General features: G+C 50.2%; 6 protein-coding genes across 6 annotated transcripts; 1 reads left to right on the top strand and 5 right to left on the bottom strand.

The window, feature by feature from the left end:
• Window positions 1–23: 23 nt before the first annotated feature.
• HD553DRAFT_273878 (cytoplasm protein) lies at window positions 24–1,994 on the top strand (the record flags this gene model as incomplete). Its single annotated transcript, XM_046177839.1, has 7 exons — window positions 24–269; window positions 356–466; window positions 575–979; window positions 1,073–1,286; window positions 1,365–1,471; window positions 1,558–1,669; window positions 1,750–1,994. 7 exons carry the CDS (start codon window positions 24–26, stop codon window positions 1,992–1,994), a joined length of 1,440 nt encoding a protein of 479 aa, XP_046035401.1.
• Window positions 1,995–2,013: 19 nt separating this feature from the next.
• HD553DRAFT_61278 (uncharacterized protein) lies at window positions 2,014–3,410 on the bottom strand. Its single transcript, XM_046184362.1, has 4 exons — window positions 3,362–3,410; window positions 2,838–3,302; window positions 2,207–2,766; window positions 2,014–2,121 (listed from the first exon to the last, which is right to left on the bottom strand). The coding sequence occupies exons 2-4, from the start codon at window positions 3,160–3,162 to the stop codon at window positions 2,059–2,061; spliced, it is 948 nt and encodes a 315-aa protein (XP_046035400.1). The 5' UTR covers window positions 3,163–3,302; window positions 3,362–3,410; the 3' UTR covers window positions 2,014–2,058.
• Window positions 3,411–3,657: 247 nt separating this feature from the next.
• On the bottom strand, window positions 3,658–5,156 carry HD553DRAFT_324896 (uncharacterized protein; the record flags this gene model as incomplete). Its single annotated transcript, XM_046181542.1, has 2 exons — window positions 3,658–4,043; window positions 4,085–5,156. 2 exons carry the CDS (start codon window positions 5,154–5,156, stop codon window positions 3,658–3,660), a joined length of 1,458 nt encoding a protein of 485 aa, XP_046035399.1.
• A 315-nt stretch (window positions 5,157–5,471) lies between these two features.
• On the bottom strand, window positions 5,472–7,486 carry HD553DRAFT_324895 (uncharacterized protein; the record flags this gene model as incomplete). The annotated part of the gene is made up of 4 exons (XM_046181541.1): window positions 5,472–5,600; window positions 6,021–6,145; window positions 6,346–6,499; window positions 6,662–7,486. The coding sequence occupies 4 exons, from the start codon at window positions 7,484–7,486 to the stop codon at window positions 5,472–5,474; spliced, it is 1,233 nt and encodes a 410-aa protein (XP_046035398.1).
• Window positions 7,487–8,647: 1,161 nt separating this feature from the next.
• Window positions 8,648–14,155, bottom strand: HD553DRAFT_357847 (uncharacterized protein; the record flags this gene model as incomplete). Its single annotated transcript, XM_046183891.1, has 15 exons — window positions 8,648–9,063; window positions 9,129–9,894; window positions 9,932–9,971; window positions 10,051–10,113; window positions 10,249–10,304; window positions 10,375–10,569; window positions 10,988–11,687; window positions 11,759–12,187; window positions 12,310–12,453; window positions 12,540–12,625; window positions 13,059–13,099; window positions 13,252–13,280; window positions 13,439–13,458; window positions 13,553–13,605; window positions 13,669–14,155. 15 exons carry the CDS (start codon window positions 14,153–14,155, stop codon window positions 8,648–8,650), a joined length of 3,525 nt encoding a protein of 1,174 aa, XP_046035397.1.
• Window positions 14,156–15,983: 1,828 nt separating this feature from the next.
• HD553DRAFT_324893 (uncharacterized protein) lies at window positions 15,984–17,755 on the bottom strand (the record flags this gene model as incomplete). Its single annotated transcript, XM_046181540.1, has 3 exons — window positions 15,984–16,201; window positions 17,037–17,303; window positions 17,371–17,755. 3 exons carry the CDS (start codon window positions 17,753–17,755, stop codon window positions 15,984–15,986), a joined length of 870 nt encoding a protein of 289 aa, XP_046035396.1.
• Window positions 17,756–18,325: the final 570 nt, after the last annotated feature.

Here is an 18,325-nt window from a genome sequence, read left to right as displayed (position 1 = left end):
ACATCTCAAAAAGCGTTCACAAAATGTCGGGACTCAGCGAGCTCTTCCAGTTCCTCCACGCTCCCAACCCCGATGCGAGAGAACTAGCACTCGCCAACCTCGCCGGTCACACCCCCAAGACCGCTGCGTCCAGGAACATCTTCGTACCCAGCGGCGGGACTCCCGTATGGAAGGATCTGCAAGCTGGAAAGGGGACGGGAGTTTCTGAGTCGGAGAGGGCTAAGGTGGAGATGTTGGAGGATCTGAAGACGCTCTGTCGGGATCAGGCGGTGAGTCACAATGTTCTTCTTTTAGAAGGTTGATTTGCGAATGCTAACAAGGCTAATTTGCGACATCATAACCTGTGACTATGTAGATGATCGCACACGATGCCTTCTCCTCGCTAGTCAACCTGAGCGATAGCATTCTTGTGGCCAAGCATCTCGTGGACGAAGAGTTCCTAGCATTTCTCGTCTCTTTCACCGCTGTGAGCTCTTGCGACCTCTTTCTTTCGCCTATGATGACACTTGCTGAATCATTACGCTGCGCTCTTTCCCCTTGTCTCATCTACTTTTGGTGACATAAAATATTACAGACGCATACGGCAACTCTGTCATCACTAGCCGCCATGCTGCTTTCGAACATCACCTTCCATCCATCCCTCACCCCGTTGCTTTCCAACTTGACCATCCCCATCATCTCCATCCCCGCTACTTCTTCTTCCACGGACTCGACTGGCAACTCGGACTCGTCGTCAAATAAGATCCCTCCACCGCCATATTATTTCCCCCTCTCCCGCTCAGGTTCCTCTACCATCCACCCTGGATATCGTAGCGAGATGGAAGCCGAGGGGACTACCGTGCCCCGTGTAGAAGCCGTAAGAGCGCTCGTGCAGGCGTTCGAAGACGGGTCTAGCGAGGGGGTTGCCAAGGCGGTAGAGGGGGCGAAGAGGAAGGGGACAGTGCATTTCTTGGCTAGCGTGTTTGCCAACATCAGTATGGTCAGTCACGGGCTGATAGGTAGTCGCTAAGATACCGGATGTTCAGAATAACTAATGTAATTCGTCCCGGTACGAATGCGATCCGATTCACAGGTCCCTTCAACCCGTCCTCTCCTCCTCCTTCCCTTCCCGGCCTTCCCAACACCTATCACGCCTGAAACCATATCGCCGGAAGACGAACCCCTATTGACCAAGATCGTCGTTTACACTGAACACCCGGATACTATCCGGCGCGGAGGTGCACTGGGGTGTATCAAGAATGCGGCGATGGATAGGGCTAGCCATCCGTTCTTACTCGCTACCGAGGGTGAGTCCGGTAGCTCTCTCGTCTGGAGTCTTTTCGCTTGTCGTTGCTGAACAAGACGTTTTGCGCGTGAATCTGCAGCCGATCGAGTGCAACACCCGACAGACCCCAAGAGAAAGATCAAGGGCGTGGACGTGCTGCCCTGGGTTTTGTCCCCGTTGATGGGACCCGAGGAGATCGATATCGAGGTCAGTCTCGGGCTAAGAATGATACCCGAGGGTCCAACTCGCTTGTCAGGTCAATACTGATATCGTCATGCTGGTTGACGTCGCAGGAGGGCGACGCTCTACCAGAGACGTTGCAATTCTTGGGCCCGGACAAGGTTCGCGAGCGGGATCCTGTACTGAGGATGATGTGCGTCGAGATCTTGCTGTTGCTCGCCACCAGTACGTACCTTCCTCCTGTCTCTTCCTTGACATCTAAGTTTGTATGGGTCGTATCACGAGACTGATCTGATGGTCTCCAGGCTTCACCGGGCGAGCATCATTACGAGAACGAGGGACGTATACCGTCATCAAGCTCGCCAACGAGGCCGAGAAGGACGACAAGATTCAGGATCAGATGATCAGGTTGGTAGGGTTGTTGAAACGAGACGAAGGGCAGGATACGCAAAAGGACGTCGTCGAGGGCCTGGTCCGTGTCAACGGCCAGAATGGAGCCGATGGCGAGGAGGAAGAAGGGGATAGCGATCTTGAGATTGAGGTGATCTAGAGTGTCTCGTTTGCTATACGAGACAGATGGTGATCATACAATAGAAATCCACGTGAAACCCAGTTCAACCTCGTAGCCAAGCGTTATTTCGGGCCTTCTTTTCCTGCTTCTTCTGCCGGAATCGATCCTGCGAGATTATAGAAAAGAAGATTCTCGGATCAGCTTCGATCCCACTAATGTCCTCCTTTCACCAGCCGTCCCGATTGGCTCACCATATCCGCCTTTGTCAACTTGTTCTTGGTCCTGTCCTCAGCTCCACCTTCCATCTCCTTTCTCTTCCTCTCCTGCCACTCGCTCTCCCTCTTCTTCTCCCACTCGCTCACATCGAAGAATACACCTTCCTGTCTCTTGGCTCGGTTGGCCTCGTCCAGATGGTCTACGGTGTATTGATAGTCGGCCGGGGTGAACCGACCGGTCCGGGCGTTGAAAGATGCGGATTGGAAGTTGGAACCGACTTGTTGGTGTTTCGGGAGGAGGTGAGACAAAGCGGGGTCGATAGGGGGGAGACCGTTGTCTGCCGGAAGAGCCGGATTGGCGGTGTACGAGGAGGATGAAGGAGCGCTGTATGCCTGACCCCAAGTTGAGGCCGCGGGAAGCGACGGAATCGCTTCAGGGAGAGGGGGTTGTTCGGTAGGTAAAGGCGGTTGTTCATCAGGTAATGGAGGCTGTTCAACCGGAAGAGGTGGTTGAGAGGAAGGTCCGGTTGTAGGAGGTGGTGCGAGCGGGTTCGTCCAAGTCGTCTCGCCCGTCTTTGCGTTCCAGAAGTAGTAGGCTAACAAGGGTCGGTGACTAACCTTCAGCTACCAGCCCTCATACAAGCTTTTCAGCTGGAAGATGACTTACCGTTCGCTGTTGGTGCCCAGACGGCCTGCCATCCGCCCGTATCGTTTTGGTCTCCAGCCTTCTTTTCCTCTACCGCCTTTCTCCCTTTCAGATCCGTCTCGGCCGCAGGATCCCATACCTCATCGTCCTGGCCCGTTGCTTCTTGTCCTTTCGCTTCAGATTCAGGTTCAGGCTCTTCGGGTAATGGTGGAGCTGTCGATATGGGTTCTGGTTCGTCAGGAAGAGGAGGAACATCGGTTACCGTTGTTTCCTCTTGGGTCGTCTGCTGCTCTGGTTCGGGAGACGGAGAGGCCTCTGCCACCGTGGCACGTCTGGATTCCGACATGACGACTATCGCGACTATCTATTTTGCCTTTCGGTAGTAGCTTGAGCGTATGTTCTTGGGCCAGTGCACAACTAAAACGATGATATCAAACAACGAGGTTGAAGAGTAGTAGTGATCTCGATCGAGAGTCTGCGAGGATTCTGCTGACGTAATCAAGTTTGGGTGCGTGTGTGACGGGATCAGAAGAGGGACGTCTCACCTTGGTTTTTCGCAGGCAGGCTTCGAGCTCGATATGCATTCAACTCCAGGGCAGACTGTAAATGATGTTGCTCTTGCTACACGTCATATAGATATCAGATTAGGAGGAGATGCCGCGACCTAATGGAAACGTATTGCACACCAATATGTTATGGCGACGCCGGGCACGATCAAAGCCTTCTTCCATATCCTGCTGAATTCGAAATTCCAGTCGCTGCGACTGTGTTTATTTATTGCCAATCGGTATTTTCTACTACATAACATCTCTGACTACCACATATAGGTATTACAATCTTTCTACATCGGAGAACCTTGACCTGCGCCCGACGAAGCTTTGTCCTGGCGAAGTGTCTTCTCGCTCAACCGCTTTTCCCGGTCTTTTCTATTCCTGGCACAATGGGCACAAGGTATCGTTGCATATCTACCCGACATCGCCCAGTAACCCAGACGTGCAAGGATCCGCTTGCATTTCGCGCATCGGCTGCAGCGAAATCCTTGCCCTTTAAAGGTAAAGTTCCCGTCCGTCTTCAGTCCCGTGCTGAACCTCTGCAGGAATTCGCTCTCTTCATCTGCAGTCGCTTCTACCTTTTGAAGCCATTCTAATAAGAATATCTTGGACCTTCTTTCGACCTGCGTCCATATCACCGCCTCGGGCGCTTCGCTGCCGATCGCAGAAGGGCCCGCTGGAAGCGCACAGATTTATCAGCAACAAAAACAGGCTTACCGTGCTTCCATGCGGCAGCCGACATACCTATCATCTCCTGAACAAACTGCTGTGACAGCTCCTCGGAACTGTGCAGGTAGACTGACATCGGCGCATAGGTCCTGATCTCTTGGGAGGCGGTTCCATATCCGAAATGTATTGGAGATGATGCCGTTTCATGCATCGAGGGCATGTCGCTCGATGCCCAGTCGGGGACCGACATATGTGGAGACGAATGAGAAACCGCTTGATCGACACCGGACCCGATCGGATACTCGAGAGGTCTCGCTTCTCTGCTTTCAACCGACCCTGGCGCCTTGGTTGCCGCCCTCGCGTCGCACTTTCGACAACTCAACTCTTTGGACCGAATGGACCCATGATGTTCCATGCGAACAAGAATGTCTCCGCACCCCGGCACTGTCTCTTTTCCGTCGCAGAGCCCGCACAGAAACACTTTTCCACAAGCCACAAAGCGACCGTTCCCCGCCAGACCACTGTGCAAGCTCTCTCGGACCTTTCTATCTTCCGCATCACCCGCTCTGATACCATGTTTTTTCAGGAAAGTAGTTAGGTAGCGTCTTGATTGGGCCTCAACGTCGTTCCATTGTACTGCGTCGCCCCTATGCCCGTCCCGCCATAGCCCTGATGTTGTCGGAAGAGAAAATGCGAGAGCCGATTCAACCTCGCCGTGGAAAGGGTCCTGATACTGCGATTGCCCCTCAGGTACTACCCGAATGCGACCGGTTGGCGTGGTTGAAAGACTTGATTCATCGTGTCCAGAAGCTTGAGCATACGTTGTATCCACTACTCTGCCTGGGGGATCTACACCTGAGGTCTCCAGCGATGGCTCGAAAAAGCTAAGATCGTCCAAGGATTGGCCAGTATGACCGGTCATTGCTTCTGTTGCAATCGTAGGCGACGGGGGGTACTGATTGTATGCGGTATCATATATACTTGCTGGCGTGGTTGACATCCCTCCTCGTGTTCTTGGCCAGCGGGTGTGGTGAGCGCTCGAACGCTGATGAGAAACACCGGTGATGGCATGAGGCGATGTTTCGTCTGTTTGCGTCATGTCGATCGATGTCCGGAACATGATTGAAGTTATGATTCTGTCGATCGCCACCACTGGGAGTATGTGGTTGTATCACCGCATTTGCCCTGCATCAGGAAAGCCAACACCTTACTTAGCCGTCGCAGTATTGTTCACCCTTTGTACATACAGACGGAGTAGAGCCACAAGACCTCCTTTCATTGAATCATGCTTCTTCGTACTGTCACCGGTTCCCTTGAGTCGCGCCCCGGGACAAACATGCGCAGATTTCGCTTCGTAAGCTGAGACTATGATGAGAGAGGGAACCCATTCGCTCTCGAATCCGTGAAATGCTTTATATATTGCGAGTATACCTATTCATGAGAAGGCGACTTGGCGGTACAAGCGCGCGTTGTTCAAGCTGTCCAGCGATGACGATCGATCATCGAAAACTCCTCCGATCCACCTCCCAAATGCGTTCTCAATGTATCCGCCAGCTCTTCTCATCTGGAAGTAAGCGCAAGTCAAATTTACCGTGCCGGAAGATATGCTATGGGTTCAGGAGATTTTCCCAATACTGCGAAATCGTCCCAAACTCGAGACTCAAGAGGTCGTCTACCAAGTCAACTTCGATATCGTCAGAGATTGACGTTCTCGGAATCCTGCTTGAATAATGTAATATGCATTCTTTAGTGTTACTTCGTGGGTCGTAAGGATTCTGAATATCGCGACATGTAGCCAGATGGTTCGATCGAGACGATCTTCATTTAAAGTCATCGCCACGGAGCTACACCTCTAAGGTAAAACTCGAGATGCCTGCCAAGACTGTTCCCTGATCGAGGATGTGATGACTTCTGAAGTAATTTTGGTCACATCATCGAGGTCATGTCATCGCACTGGGCAACTGTGCCGATGCAATTCACTTACACTACGCAATGAACTTCGCTCATACAAGCGAGCCTTACCAAGCCTGTAATTCTGCCCTCGTTGGATCAGATTGAAGGCCTCCAAATCGACTTTCGTCAAGTCACTCGAGGCAAGTTTTGCTGCCGCTGGGACACCATAACCAGACCCTTATTCACTTGTACGGAATGCAACCCTACTTGATATCATATCTTACAACCAACATGCATCTCTTTGTGAAAAGAGATCTATTTCCATATATGAAACCGGTTCACCTGCCGCACAAATATGCACTCTCCCTTCCACTGCCTTCACGCAATCACCTTGCCTTAATCCGTGCAGTGCTGACAAAGGCTTCTGTCGGCGAGCGGATGGGTCTCTCCATCGGTGTGGCTTCGAAACATGAGTACTCTCGGGCAGTGTCGGTCTGCGCAACGCTTCCAGCTGAAGTTTTGACCCCCAAGTGGCATCGGCGCACTGGTTGCTAGACTTTTATAGCCTCTCTGCAAGACGTAAAGAAGCGCACTGTCATGATGGTGCTGTAGATATGCTTGGGTGAGAGCATCGAGATCTCCCCAGGAAAGATGGCAGGGATCCGACTCAGATACGGACTGCGCAGGCCGGAGCAACTTCTTCGGTGAGTCTAGAGGTCTTTGTTGACGTACCTCTCGTTTGGGTTCTCGCGGTGTTTTCCGGGGTTCTTTACAGGTCTTTGGGCTGAAACTTGTCGGGAATGTGCAGCTTTGATACGATGATGGTTGCTCCGGATCGTCGCCGATGGTAATCATTCCGCTAAGACTATTCGAGCTAGAATGTGGGGGATGCGTAGGGTCATCCTTAGTGACTGGGTTTTGTGAAATCTGATGTTCCCCCTGCTCCTTCGTACGGAGACTCTTTCTTGCGTCTCGGCATTGCTGACAGCCCACGACATCACCTACTTTTCTCTTTCCCGCTACAATGATAAGGATGCGATCGCATTGCCTAACTTTGTTTGGTAGATATTCTCCAGGACAACAACGACAAAACAAGGACTTATCGCCGTACTGGAATTGTCCGCCTCCAGACTGCAAGATCTTCAACAAGGTAGAGATGAAGTCTTTGTAGGTTTCATCTCCTTCCTTGAAACCTTTGCCCAACCACCGCTTAATCCGGGTCTTTGTGTCACCATTGATGCGATCCCATACCTCTCGCTCTAGCTTATTAAAAATCCCTCTTTGTAAAGCCTCGCTTGCAGCAGTGAATTCGTCGAAGCTTGGGGGTTTTTCGGGCAATGGAAGAGACTCGAGCCCGTGTATCTGGTCGTTGACACTACTACTGATGGACGTCTCGCCAAGGTGAGGCTGTGAGACAGTGACTTGATATTGGTGGTCGAACGAGGATATGTATGCTTCCGATAAGCTCCGAGGTAATTGTTCGACCGGTTCGACCGAAATATTATGTAGTCCATGTGAATATGACCTGTTGTCGTGGTTGGTAGAAGAGTTACTCATAGCTATGGGCAGGTGGGAATAATGGAGAACCGCAATCGGTATGAATCCAAATCATTTCTCCTCTACGCTTTCGAGGTGACGTTCCCCATGCAGGCTTATATATATCAGTCTTCAGTAACACAGCTTCGCGAGAACCCTCCAAATCCTTTCTTCCACTCAGCCGCGGCTTTCGACTGGATAACGTAGGAAGGTTGAAGAAATCTGAGGATAGTATAGTTGAGAAGCTTCGAATTCCTTTCATTATTATTGTAAGAATAGCAAATTTCAAATCGAATGACGTACTGATACTCATGCCGGACTCGACGTCACGAGACTGATGCGGAATAAGACTGAGTATTTGACAATGCAGATGACACCACTCCTAATCGTATCTCAGGACAGTGGTTCATAGAGCTTCAGCTGCCGTATCACTGCAATATCGTTCCAGCGGAGTTGAGCAATTGTTGACTCTGTTTCACCAATTTCCTTTCATTCATTCATTCATTCAGCAAAACAGATACGGATCAGCAGTGAAAGATTCTCGGGAATGGTTTGACCATTTTGCAGATGAATCGCACTCTGACTGAACAAGCGCATGTATCGTTGCTGCCTCGTCCAAGCGATATGACTTTGTCTATCTAGGCCACTATACAGATCAGCAAATCTACAGAGTAACTAAACTATAGCTAAAACCGAGCTTTCTTCAGTCAGATGATACTTCAGCTACATTCTGGTGGGTATCAACAGTAGGGGCTACGCTCCTAATTCGTGCCCTAGAGATTGTGGGGGACACAAAAGTTAGACTCAACCCTGATATGTTCGAGAATCCGGGTAAGAATCAATCGATGCACCATCGATGGTGAAACCTGCTTCCGATGACTGCGACGGCTCAGGTATGGCTGGTGCGAGAATGTGAAGCCGGGGAGCAGAGCCCATCTGCAATCTCGGATTTGGTTTACTACCTGGCGGTTTCCTTCCCTTGTCTTGCCCTTTGATGTTTGCATCAGATGGGATGCTTCCTTGAGAGAGTGGTGCAAGGGCATTTTGCAACGCATAACGCAGTCAATTCGCATGATCGTACAATTCTATTGATACAACCGTCAGATCATCTCCACAAGCCAGGGAACCTCATGCGTGACATCACATCGTGAAGCGTGTTGCGATAGCCAGGACCATGTGGCATCAGGAATGTGGCAACGTCACAGCTTTGGCCTTCGCTCTTGCATTACGTTTCCGCCGTTCTCTTGCATCTTTCCTTTTCATACAGGGGTGGCAAGCCAGGGGACCATCGAGGTAGACTAGAACATTCCGGCAGGGCTCATCCTCGTTTAAGTACGTCCCCATTGCCCCGCAGACATTGTACTTCACCGAAGTCCCTGCAAAGGCGACTCGTGTATTCCCCTTGCAAAGACCTTCCGAAATCAAGCCAACGAGCTCAGAGTGTTTCTCGTCAGCTTGCCCCACCTCGAAAACACCCATCTTGACCAATATGTCAATAATCTTTGACACTTGTGGCTTGTCGATTCTTCGTGCGTTCTCGGCCAATTCATAGTCCCGGGGATGGTCCACAAACTGACCGGAGATTCCGGACAGTGCATCTTAAGCGATCATACAAAGATATTCAGTATCGATCTTACAATCTTGCTTCAGACGAAAGCCATACCTGAGCCTTGAGTGGAGACAAGAGTAGGCATGAAAGACCCTTGGGCGACGTCACATTCCGGCCACATAGTGTCCATCTCCGGCGGAACCGCAGTGGATGTGGTAGAAGAAGGTATCAGATCGTTCTTTCCGTCTCTGGTGCATCGGGCGCATCTACGAGTAACAACATCGCTTTTGATGGGCTTTCTTCTCAAAAGAATCAGGCTGCAATCTCGTTGGCTGCATCGACAATAGTAGATCGGGTCGTTTCCCCGCATGAAAGCTTCTGTTGTTTCGGTAGAAGTCAAAGCCTCAGTAACCAGACGATACAATTCCTTGTCGTCATGTCCCCCGGAAAATAGTTTCCATATGTGGCGGCTGGGTGCATCATATTTCGCGACTGCAATTGTTTTCGCGCCCCTTCTGGTGGTCTTCTTGTTGCCAAGATGTCCCGCTCCTGCATCGGTCGATGCTTTCGCCCCGTAGTCGTTCTTGGAGGAGGGCTCCGTCCACGAGAAGGTTGTGAGCCCCGGCTCCACCGTTGCGGAGGGACTGAGCGTGTATCCTGATGATGGGCTGTTGGTATAGATCCCCTCCACCGAGGAGTCAATTCCGCTTGTATAGCTGGGCAGGATAGAGGGATGGAAGGTCGATCCTTTGGGCGGGTAAGAGCTACTATCATTGTAGGTCTGGAAAACTGAGGGCCTTGGTGGCAAGTTGAGCAAATGCACTGCCTCTTCGGCTGTGAGTAGGCCTAAGGGGTTCCCATCCCCATCCAAGTAAGGATACTTCGGAGGAGACGCCATATCGATCAACAAGGCTGACGTGAGGACCGCGGTGGAATGGTAAGATACACTCTACTAAGCTAGATGGACCGACAACTCCCGGAATTCAGCTCGTATATACATGTATATGCAGTTATATGTAGCAAGTTGGCGAAATACCTGTCTGAGAAATTGAGCTTCTCAATTGTGACGTTCCTTTCATTCTGCCCCTTGACTCGGTAGCTGTTAGAGGAATTAGCAGGTGACTAGGCGATACAGTAACCCGAGCGAGAGGGGATATCGAGAAGCGCCATCATCTAGGGCGCTAACCATATCTGTTACGATCTCACGTGTATCTGCTAGAGAGGTGCAGCTGACTTAGCGTTGTAACCATCAAGCGTGAGTATTGCGTCATCGCAATATTCCCAAAGACCCTGTACAGCGATCACGAATTGGGGTAATTCGTTCTCGTGCTTTCGCGGCGCAAGCTACTTTCCCTCTTACATGCTGCACATGATAAAAAGACTCTGTCATCTCGCTGGACTGGCCGTTTACGAATTGAGGCTGCGACAAGTAGGAGTCGTCTAAACGCAAAGCGAAGGGTACCATGCTGTTCGTTACAAAGTGCTTATCTACCAACTTCAGATCCCTCAACGCTGCATCTATTTGTTCCGCTTCTGAGAACTTTGATTCAAAGGTCTGCGGCAGGAACAAGGGATACCCTGTCTACATTTTAGCAGCGATGACGACTCTACTCTCAATCCTGCAGAACTCCCCCTTCTGCTTTTCAGTGGTACAAAAAAAAAACCAGTCATCCGGTTCAAGCAACACGCCAGCACAGCAGGTACAGAAGATGGGTAGACGCAGAAGTGAATCTTGGCGTCTTCCCCCTCGCTTATGCGCTCGTCCTGCGCATCTTCATCAATTTTCCTTTCGACCTCTCTTCGTCCTTTTCATCTCTCCTACATCGATCACAGCTCTGCGGTATCCTGATTTCTCTTCGACGTCTGAATCGCCGTAAAATTAGCAGATTACACTCCGAGTTGCTGCATGGTGCGCATTGCAACCGCGTCCCTTTGTGCTCAAAAGGTTGTCCAGTACGAGAGGAGTCTTCTACTATCGTCAGAAAGTCCTGTCTGTGAACCTCTTCTACAGCATCCAGAAACCAATTCGTACCGTGTGTGTCGAATCGCGCTTCAAGTGAATAGAGATTTTGCGGGATATGCTCTGTCGACCTGAGTACCAGGTATCCAGGGACAGATGGTAGGTGCGTTTGCGAGGCAACTCTCGGTCCGTAGAAGGTCGGGGCTGTGTACTCGGAGAGAGAATCGGAAGTAGCTGCCGCTAATGGCGTGGGCAAGATTGGACGCGAGTACAGAGCATTGTCAATTCCCCCAGATTGAGGCAGGACTGAGGGCTCTTCCTGGTTGCCTGAAGACAGATGACTTTCGACATCATGAGACCCATCTGAGCTAGTGACTGTCAGCGCCACCATTACTTGGTGCTGCTTTCGCCTTCTCTTGCTATTGGGCCTGCTATTATCGCGACAGGGCCTACAGAAGAACCCTCTCTTGGTAGAACGATCCCTCAATACCAAGTGAGAGGAATTCTTGGGACATCTTGCGCAATATCCTGTTGCTTCTTTGTATTCGAAGAAATTCTTGCCATCATTGAAGGCCGCTTGCACCGCTTCGAGCAATCCCGCCTCGCGTCCCGTCAGATGATTTTTATCCAGCCACTTCCTGCTGTGCTTGTCCCATCGTCTCCACCCTCCCACGGTATCTTGCTCTGTAGCATTACATTGATCATGCTTGCTCCTGAAGGAACGCACATAAATCAATCAATCGAGTCAAGGGATACAGGAAAGATATGGCTGTCCACTACGTACATCAGCTTTAGATCTTCAAGGTTGACGTTAGTGGCTGTATCTGACTCATACGGTGACCCCGTGAGGACTGCTGGACCCTGTATAAATTGCTCTCCTTGTGTAGACGTAGACCTGCTTTTGGTATCTGAACCATACAAGGACACGTCGCAATCTCCGGAAACATGGGATTGTGGGACCAGCATGCCCGGCCGGATCAGCTGTGTTTGTTCGCAATCGGCGAAGTAGAAAGTTGTTGCATTCTGAGCGGGGAATACGGGACACGATGTGGTCAGCAGGTCTGATGACTGTTCTTGACTCTGTGGACACATGTCCTGCCCTTGAAAAGTTGGCGGCGGGTAGAGAGGGCTCAAGAACGCATGGTTGGAGGTGTTGTCACAAGCTGTTGGGAGGTAAACTTGAGGGTTCTGTGATTGCTGCCCTTGGTCAATGCTGCATGAATGCAGAGGATTACTTGTAATGTCAGGATACTTGTTTAAACTATCCTTCATCTCGCACCAGCTCTGATTTAGGGATAGATATTCGTTCCACGGATCCGTTCCGGAGTCGCGGACCATGTCTGTATGGGTGCATACGCTCCAATCGATGCACCGAGATCGCTCATCCATGTTGCTAGTAAAGATCTAAAGATGAGATTGTATGGTTCGCAGCGTTCGGAATGCGGCGATACTCCAACAGAACAGGTTGGCCCATGTAGCCTGTACTGGTTCGATCGACAGCGCTAGCTCTATGGCTACATATTTATGCACGCATAGTTGAGAAGCATGAATGGCGACAGGTTTACCAGCTCCTTTCATATCGATTGGCCTCAGTGACTCGCCTGCCTGTGAGACGGTCGCGTGGTCCAGTAAGTCGAGTTGGTGAACTTGGCTGCATATCGAAGGGCGGATGTCAGCCTCAAAGGAAGCACAATAATTAATAGAGCGAAGGTGCGAGGGATCAGGAATCGAAACGGTGAGATCTCGCCCGCGGGTCAGCTGTGTGCTATGGTGTTGTGTGATTTCTGGCGCGGGAGCATGCTAGCAGCGCCCGCGATTGCTCCCTATTTGGATCATGATCTACAGCCAAGAGTCTCTCGCTTGATATGACATTCTATAGTGACCACGAGCCCCTTTCCTGGTTTGTAGATGACTACGACATGATCCACCTAATCATAGATTCAACAATATGAAGAAAGCCTGTAGAACACCATCAAAGGGAACACAGAATGGTCTAGATGACACCATGACCTTTCTCAACCACATACGGCTGAAAGGTCAATCGAGAAACAGCCCCATCTGCTGGGCAGCGTCTCGTCACTTACATCGCTCGAAAACACGTAGTTGTAGAGGGGTCGTGGGTGGACTCGTCAGTAATTGAACCACCAGTACATTATTTTTTACCTGTATGTCATTCTAGCACGGCCACAACTCCCTGCAAATCGACCACTGGCATCTCTATATATTCCTCATCATAGCCTCGCTTCTATTGCTTTTCGCGAGATGGACAACCTTTACCCTTGTGTGCAGCCGTCCTCACGTAGTACCTATGACAGGCCGCGCATTTCCTGGATATCCACTCATACCCGTCCAATTCATACGGCTTCGAAGCCAGATGATTTTCCATGGCCAACTTCATGAATGCCCACACCCTTTCGCAGCCATATCGCTCCCGCCCAGTAATCAGGGTCTGTGTTCTACTCACGAATGAAGAACGATGTTCATCTATGAGACTTTGATATCTGGCGTCCTGTGCCGCTGAAACAGGAAATGATGCCGACTGTGGCTGACGGAATCCACTGATGCTCCTACTACCTACAGGAGGGAAAGGCCTGGACTGATTGGGCAGATCGATAAGGGGCGGTGGCAATCCTGTATTGAGGGCGATCAATGGTCAGAATGAAACCATGGCTGTATTTCCCAGCGTAAACTGACCGAATCTCTGGCCGTGTGGCTGGAACGGATACGAGCTGAACGAGACCCTGCCATAGAAGGTCTGAGGGGCAGCTATCGAAGAACCTTCATTATGATGGGATGAAGCGAATAGTTCCGAGTTCACCTGCTGAGTGTTGTATGGCGTCGTGGTGTGACTTCCAGCTGTCCTATCAAAGTAATGTTCAGCGTAGTGGGCAAGGAATGCGCTTTCAGGTAGGTAGGCGTTCAGAGAAGAATGCCCTTGTCCACTATGGGAGTGCTGAGTCTGGGCTGAAGATGATTCTTGTAGCTGTTCCTCAAAGCTTGGAGTAGGAACAGGAACCCAGACCAGCTCATTCGCCTCATTCAAAACCCACTGACCCTCAATAGGGTTGATCGTGGTGGCGTCCATATGATTCAGGTTGGAATTCTCTGTCAGCGAGATTAAGAGCTGTGGAGCAAGAACGAACGCTGTGAACATTTCTCCCTCGCAAGTAGGCATGTACATATCGTTTATATGTCTTTCGGGCTGGGTTCTTAATCTCATTACTACTTCCCTTGTTTATTTTTGAAACCCCTACTTCGTTCACTGAATAGTTGATGCACCCTTGCTCGTGATGGAACGCTGAGAATTCATGGTGGGTTACAAGTCGAGATCTTGGTGAAAAGATGTTGATAAGTTTCGCTTTTGCGTGACTGTGGCAGTCAAATTAGCTAGTGTATTTACAGCAGCAATACTGCGCTGCTATGTGGCCCTTTAGACTCCAGGAAGATCAAAATGCCGTCCATCTAGCGGAGTGCTGGGAAAGCCTCATATACAGATTTGGTGCCTAGAGAAGTTTTCATTGTCATGACGCAAACTTGCCTTGATTGAAGACTCGTCCAACAGCAGCTGTTGCGAGATTCTAGGCTTTTCGGACTGAATACGGTGCTCACTGGACGCCACGCTCACTGGGGGTCAAGCTTATCTCTGAAGATATGAGTATCGGGGACCTTCGACGTTGTTCAGTCTAACTCAGATCATTACACTTTTCGGTAGGCCTCATAATAATGCTTATAACGACAATATCAATGTTTGTGACCTAGCTACATAGCCTCATAGGTGCTCCAAAATAAGCCATTGTACGAGGTCCTCTGGAACTACGACTGGGCGCTAGTGCACATCGATGACCACGATTCATGCGCTCGATGGATATGCCAAGAGGGTGCACTGGTTCTCACACCAGAGCAAAGAACGCTGCAGTGCCATACAATTCAGTCGGCTGTATATTTCGACGTGATAATAGGATATTCTTGTTCCGCCAACGCAAGGGGAGGAAGGCGCAGCTGACCTCATGTGACCGAGCTTAGCGAGCAGAGCTTGAGCACTGCATGAATAGGTCTCCTACTATCCTATTGCAGTGGACTCAGCTTCAGATACCGCCTATAATCTCGTCGCTTTCTTTTATAGCCTCGGTCTTACATTGCCCGTCATCAAGTGTATGATACCTGCTACACATTGCGGGAAGAATTCCTTTTCGAGGCTTTTCGAGATCATAGTTCGATCACTCAGAATACAACAGTAGGAGCAGTAGTGTCCGTACACTCTAGGGACTGTTTCAATCTTCACCAATTCGTTAACTACAGATCGCAAGTATTCCTTGCGGTCCTGCCTCTCGTTCCTTCGGTCTGGTTGTGACTTAACTTTATTCCCGGCAAAGTGTGCACAAGCATCTCCCGCTCGTGGGTCGAGCCCTCAACAATAAGACATTGCAGGGCTCGCACTTTGAACAGTACCCCTTTCGATCTTGGTAATCGAAGGACTCCTCGCCCTTGCGCAGAGCTTGGCGGACTAGATCTGCGAGTTCCTCACCGTCACCCGCTTTTACTTTGTTTAGAAAGGGTGTGCTGCCAACATCGAATAACTTGAATAACTCTGGGTGAACACCTTCTGCGAAGGTGGAGGGTTGCTCCACCCCTACATTCCGATGATGGGTTGGTGCGGAGAATCCAGGTGCGACGTGCGTATTCACATCGACTTGCCCAGGGTCTTATTCTGAAACTATGATGTTACTCGAAGTTAATGATTTAACGATGTGGCTTAGATGACTCAACAGCATGAGGGAAATGTCGAACATAGTAGATCCTGGTTCGAGATAGCCGACCGAAATCTGTTCAGCACATACGCTTGACGGCTGCGGGGAATGCGAGGGCCAATCACTGTGCTGCACTTGTCCCTGGAGATTCGCGTACCTAGAACTTGATGACTGAACGATCTACGACGGTAGTGCTGTCATCTGCGCAAGAGACATGCCATATTGTTCCAGCAAAGCCGGATTCCGGTGATAAGACGGAACTTATCCGGTGTGAACAGATCCACCAATTGGACCTTGATGGTTTCGTGAGTGTCTTGTGAGCTCATCAACGTAGGCGGTGAGGTGAACAGTGTTTGGAACCTCCTGCGCGTCCTCCTGTGAGGGATCAAAAACGTCGCCGTAAGCAAGGCAGTGTCCGCCCACAGCGTCATATTCGAAGTTCCTCGACCCCTCCTCTGAGTTGCCGGTTCCAAGAAGCACTGGACGATCGAAATACGTACTGTAATGGGCTCTCTGATATCAAGGCGTAGTGGTCCGGTAACTATGGTTGTCACTCATGTAGTGATCACACTTAGATTCAGTAGATATGACGGTGTGTCTTGACGTGTGTAATCGAGTCAAGGGTTGATTGACAATTGATTGGAGTTGGGAAGGTTAAGACAGCTTATGCTTCGTGATATGGTCCATTTCCTGTTTTCATGGTGGCATTATAGGCCGGACTGTGCTGCGTTATAAATCCATCTTCCTGCACCGCTTACGCGATCTCCTTTCATGCATATCGAGAACCTCCTTTCATTTCGGCTCATTTTTTAACCTGTAGGAGGTCAGCAGATTAGCAGGCGACACTGCTAATGCCTCTACCTTGAGCACCTGATAGGCGCTACAGTAGTTGCTTCACAACGTGATCTCGCTAGAAAGCTTCAGCTGAACTGACTGACTCTAAGCGCGATGGGTCCCAGAAATGCAGAGAGCTTGCATACAGCGGTCAGTCATTATATGGAAAGACTTTCTCTGAATCCTTGCAATGAATTTTTCTCCAAGTCGTCTGCACTGCATGAACCAATCTTGAGTTCACCATTACGATGAATGGGGTGGGTCCGAAACTACGCTTGAAAACTGTGAGGGCTCTCGACGAAGGGCTCGATCGATAATTCATTTACCTTACAAGTCTTGTTTCAAGGGGCCTATATCATCGACTATTCATAAGTACCAACCCATCCATCACCGTGGTCTTACCCTTTGCTTTACAACTCGAGCACACGATTCTGTCCTTGTTCAACTGTTTCCTCAGGCAAAGTATTTGACAGCTTTTACATTGTACGCAGTATCCGAACTTCGATTTATACGTAAAGATATTCATCCCATTTCCAAGAGCCTGGTGTACTGCTGCTTCGAGATCCCTCCCCTGTTTCGCCATAGGCAGCTGTTTCAGAAAAGCCGCACTCAGGGGATCGAAGCGCCCCTTCACCAGCTGTTCCGAAGAGCTACCGGCTTGCTCGACCGGCATCTCCGGTCCCTCTTGAGTCCTGTCAAATACGTCGCGTCCATTGTCCTTGAAAACCTCTTCACTCTCATCTTGAGCTATATAATACCCCAGATCAGCAACGTTCATCAGAAGGCTTGCCTAGAACTTTCGCGTTACACATACGTTGCTGTTCAGACGCGGATGCCGGAACAAGGGACGAAGAGTCTACACGATGGGCTTTAAACAACTCCGCTATTTCAAGTGGTTGTCTGTACAGTAGCAAGGAAGCGTCCGAAAGGGGCGTAGACTGAGCAAGACGATGCAGTGACTCTGGATCTACTGTATGGACAGAGGGGCCGTCCCTAAAGTGGAAAAGCTGTCCCCCTTCGGTGTATCGAAGAGTCGGCTCCCTATACGATCCATCTTCTCTACGGCAGATTTCGCTTGTGGCCAAGAGATTTCTATCCCTACGATTGTCGTACGTGTTTATGAACATCCCACAACTGGAGAGCTCGTAGTGGAATTGACTGGCATGTTGGGATCCCGACGTTCCGGTGTTGCTAGACATGATACGATCGGTACAAAGTTTATTGAAAGCTGATGAAACGGAAGAGGACAGGTTATTCGCCACGAGCAGACCTGCTCCGTCCCGTTTATCTCTCCCTCTGATATATAGGTATCACCGCTCTCCAGGAGATGTTTTGGCCTCCTTTCAGGTCTATCGAGAACCCACCCCTCCGCCGTAGCGCTGCGGCGATCACAAGCATGCATTCGCGACGATTCATATAGCACATGCCTACTACCTTTCCAGAACAATGGAACAGATAGCGACATGCCGAGGATATCTGATAGTGATCAAGGACAGATGTACCGCCGGAGGGCAGTACATCATCGAGAGTCATCGACGCCATTTCATCAAGCGCAAATGATGGCGTTCTTTAAATGAAACGTTCGGCATGGCGTGATGCCGAGAGATGCCGAGCTTTTCATTACGTCACGTTATCAGAATGCCGTGATCGATCGCGTATCGTCAGCTTTTTCGGGTTTCCTTTGGAGACTCCAGAGGGTAAGGAGGGCTGACTCGATGTGTGGGATCCGGGAATTTGGGAACGATTCCTCGACCTGCGACCTGCATCGC

This window comes from Filobasidium floriforme, assembly GCF_021052385.1.
Source record: "Filobasidium floriforme strain CBS 6241 chromosome Unknown HD553scaffold_15, whole genome shotgun sequence".
Lineage (NCBI taxonomy): Eukaryota > Fungi > Basidiomycota > Tremellomycetes > Filobasidiales > Filobasidiaceae > Filobasidium > Filobasidium floriforme.
This window is presented reverse-complemented; position numbering and strand designations above follow the sequence as displayed.

Bases quoted from the DNA above. Each gene is read 5' to 3' on its own strand.
- HD553DRAFT_61278 (XM_046184362.1), bottom strand. From the start codon at position 3,162: ATGTCGGAATCCAGACGTGCCACGGTGGCAGAGGCCTCTCCGTCTCCC. The intron at 2,767-2,837 runs GTAAGTCATCTT...GACCCTTGTTAG, and splicing joins CTGGGCACCAACAGCGAACG to CCTACTACTTCTGGAACGCA. The intron at 2,122-2,206 runs GTGAGCCAATCG...ATAATCTCGCAG, and splicing joins AGTTGACAAAGGCGGATATG to GATCGATTCCGGCAGAAGAA.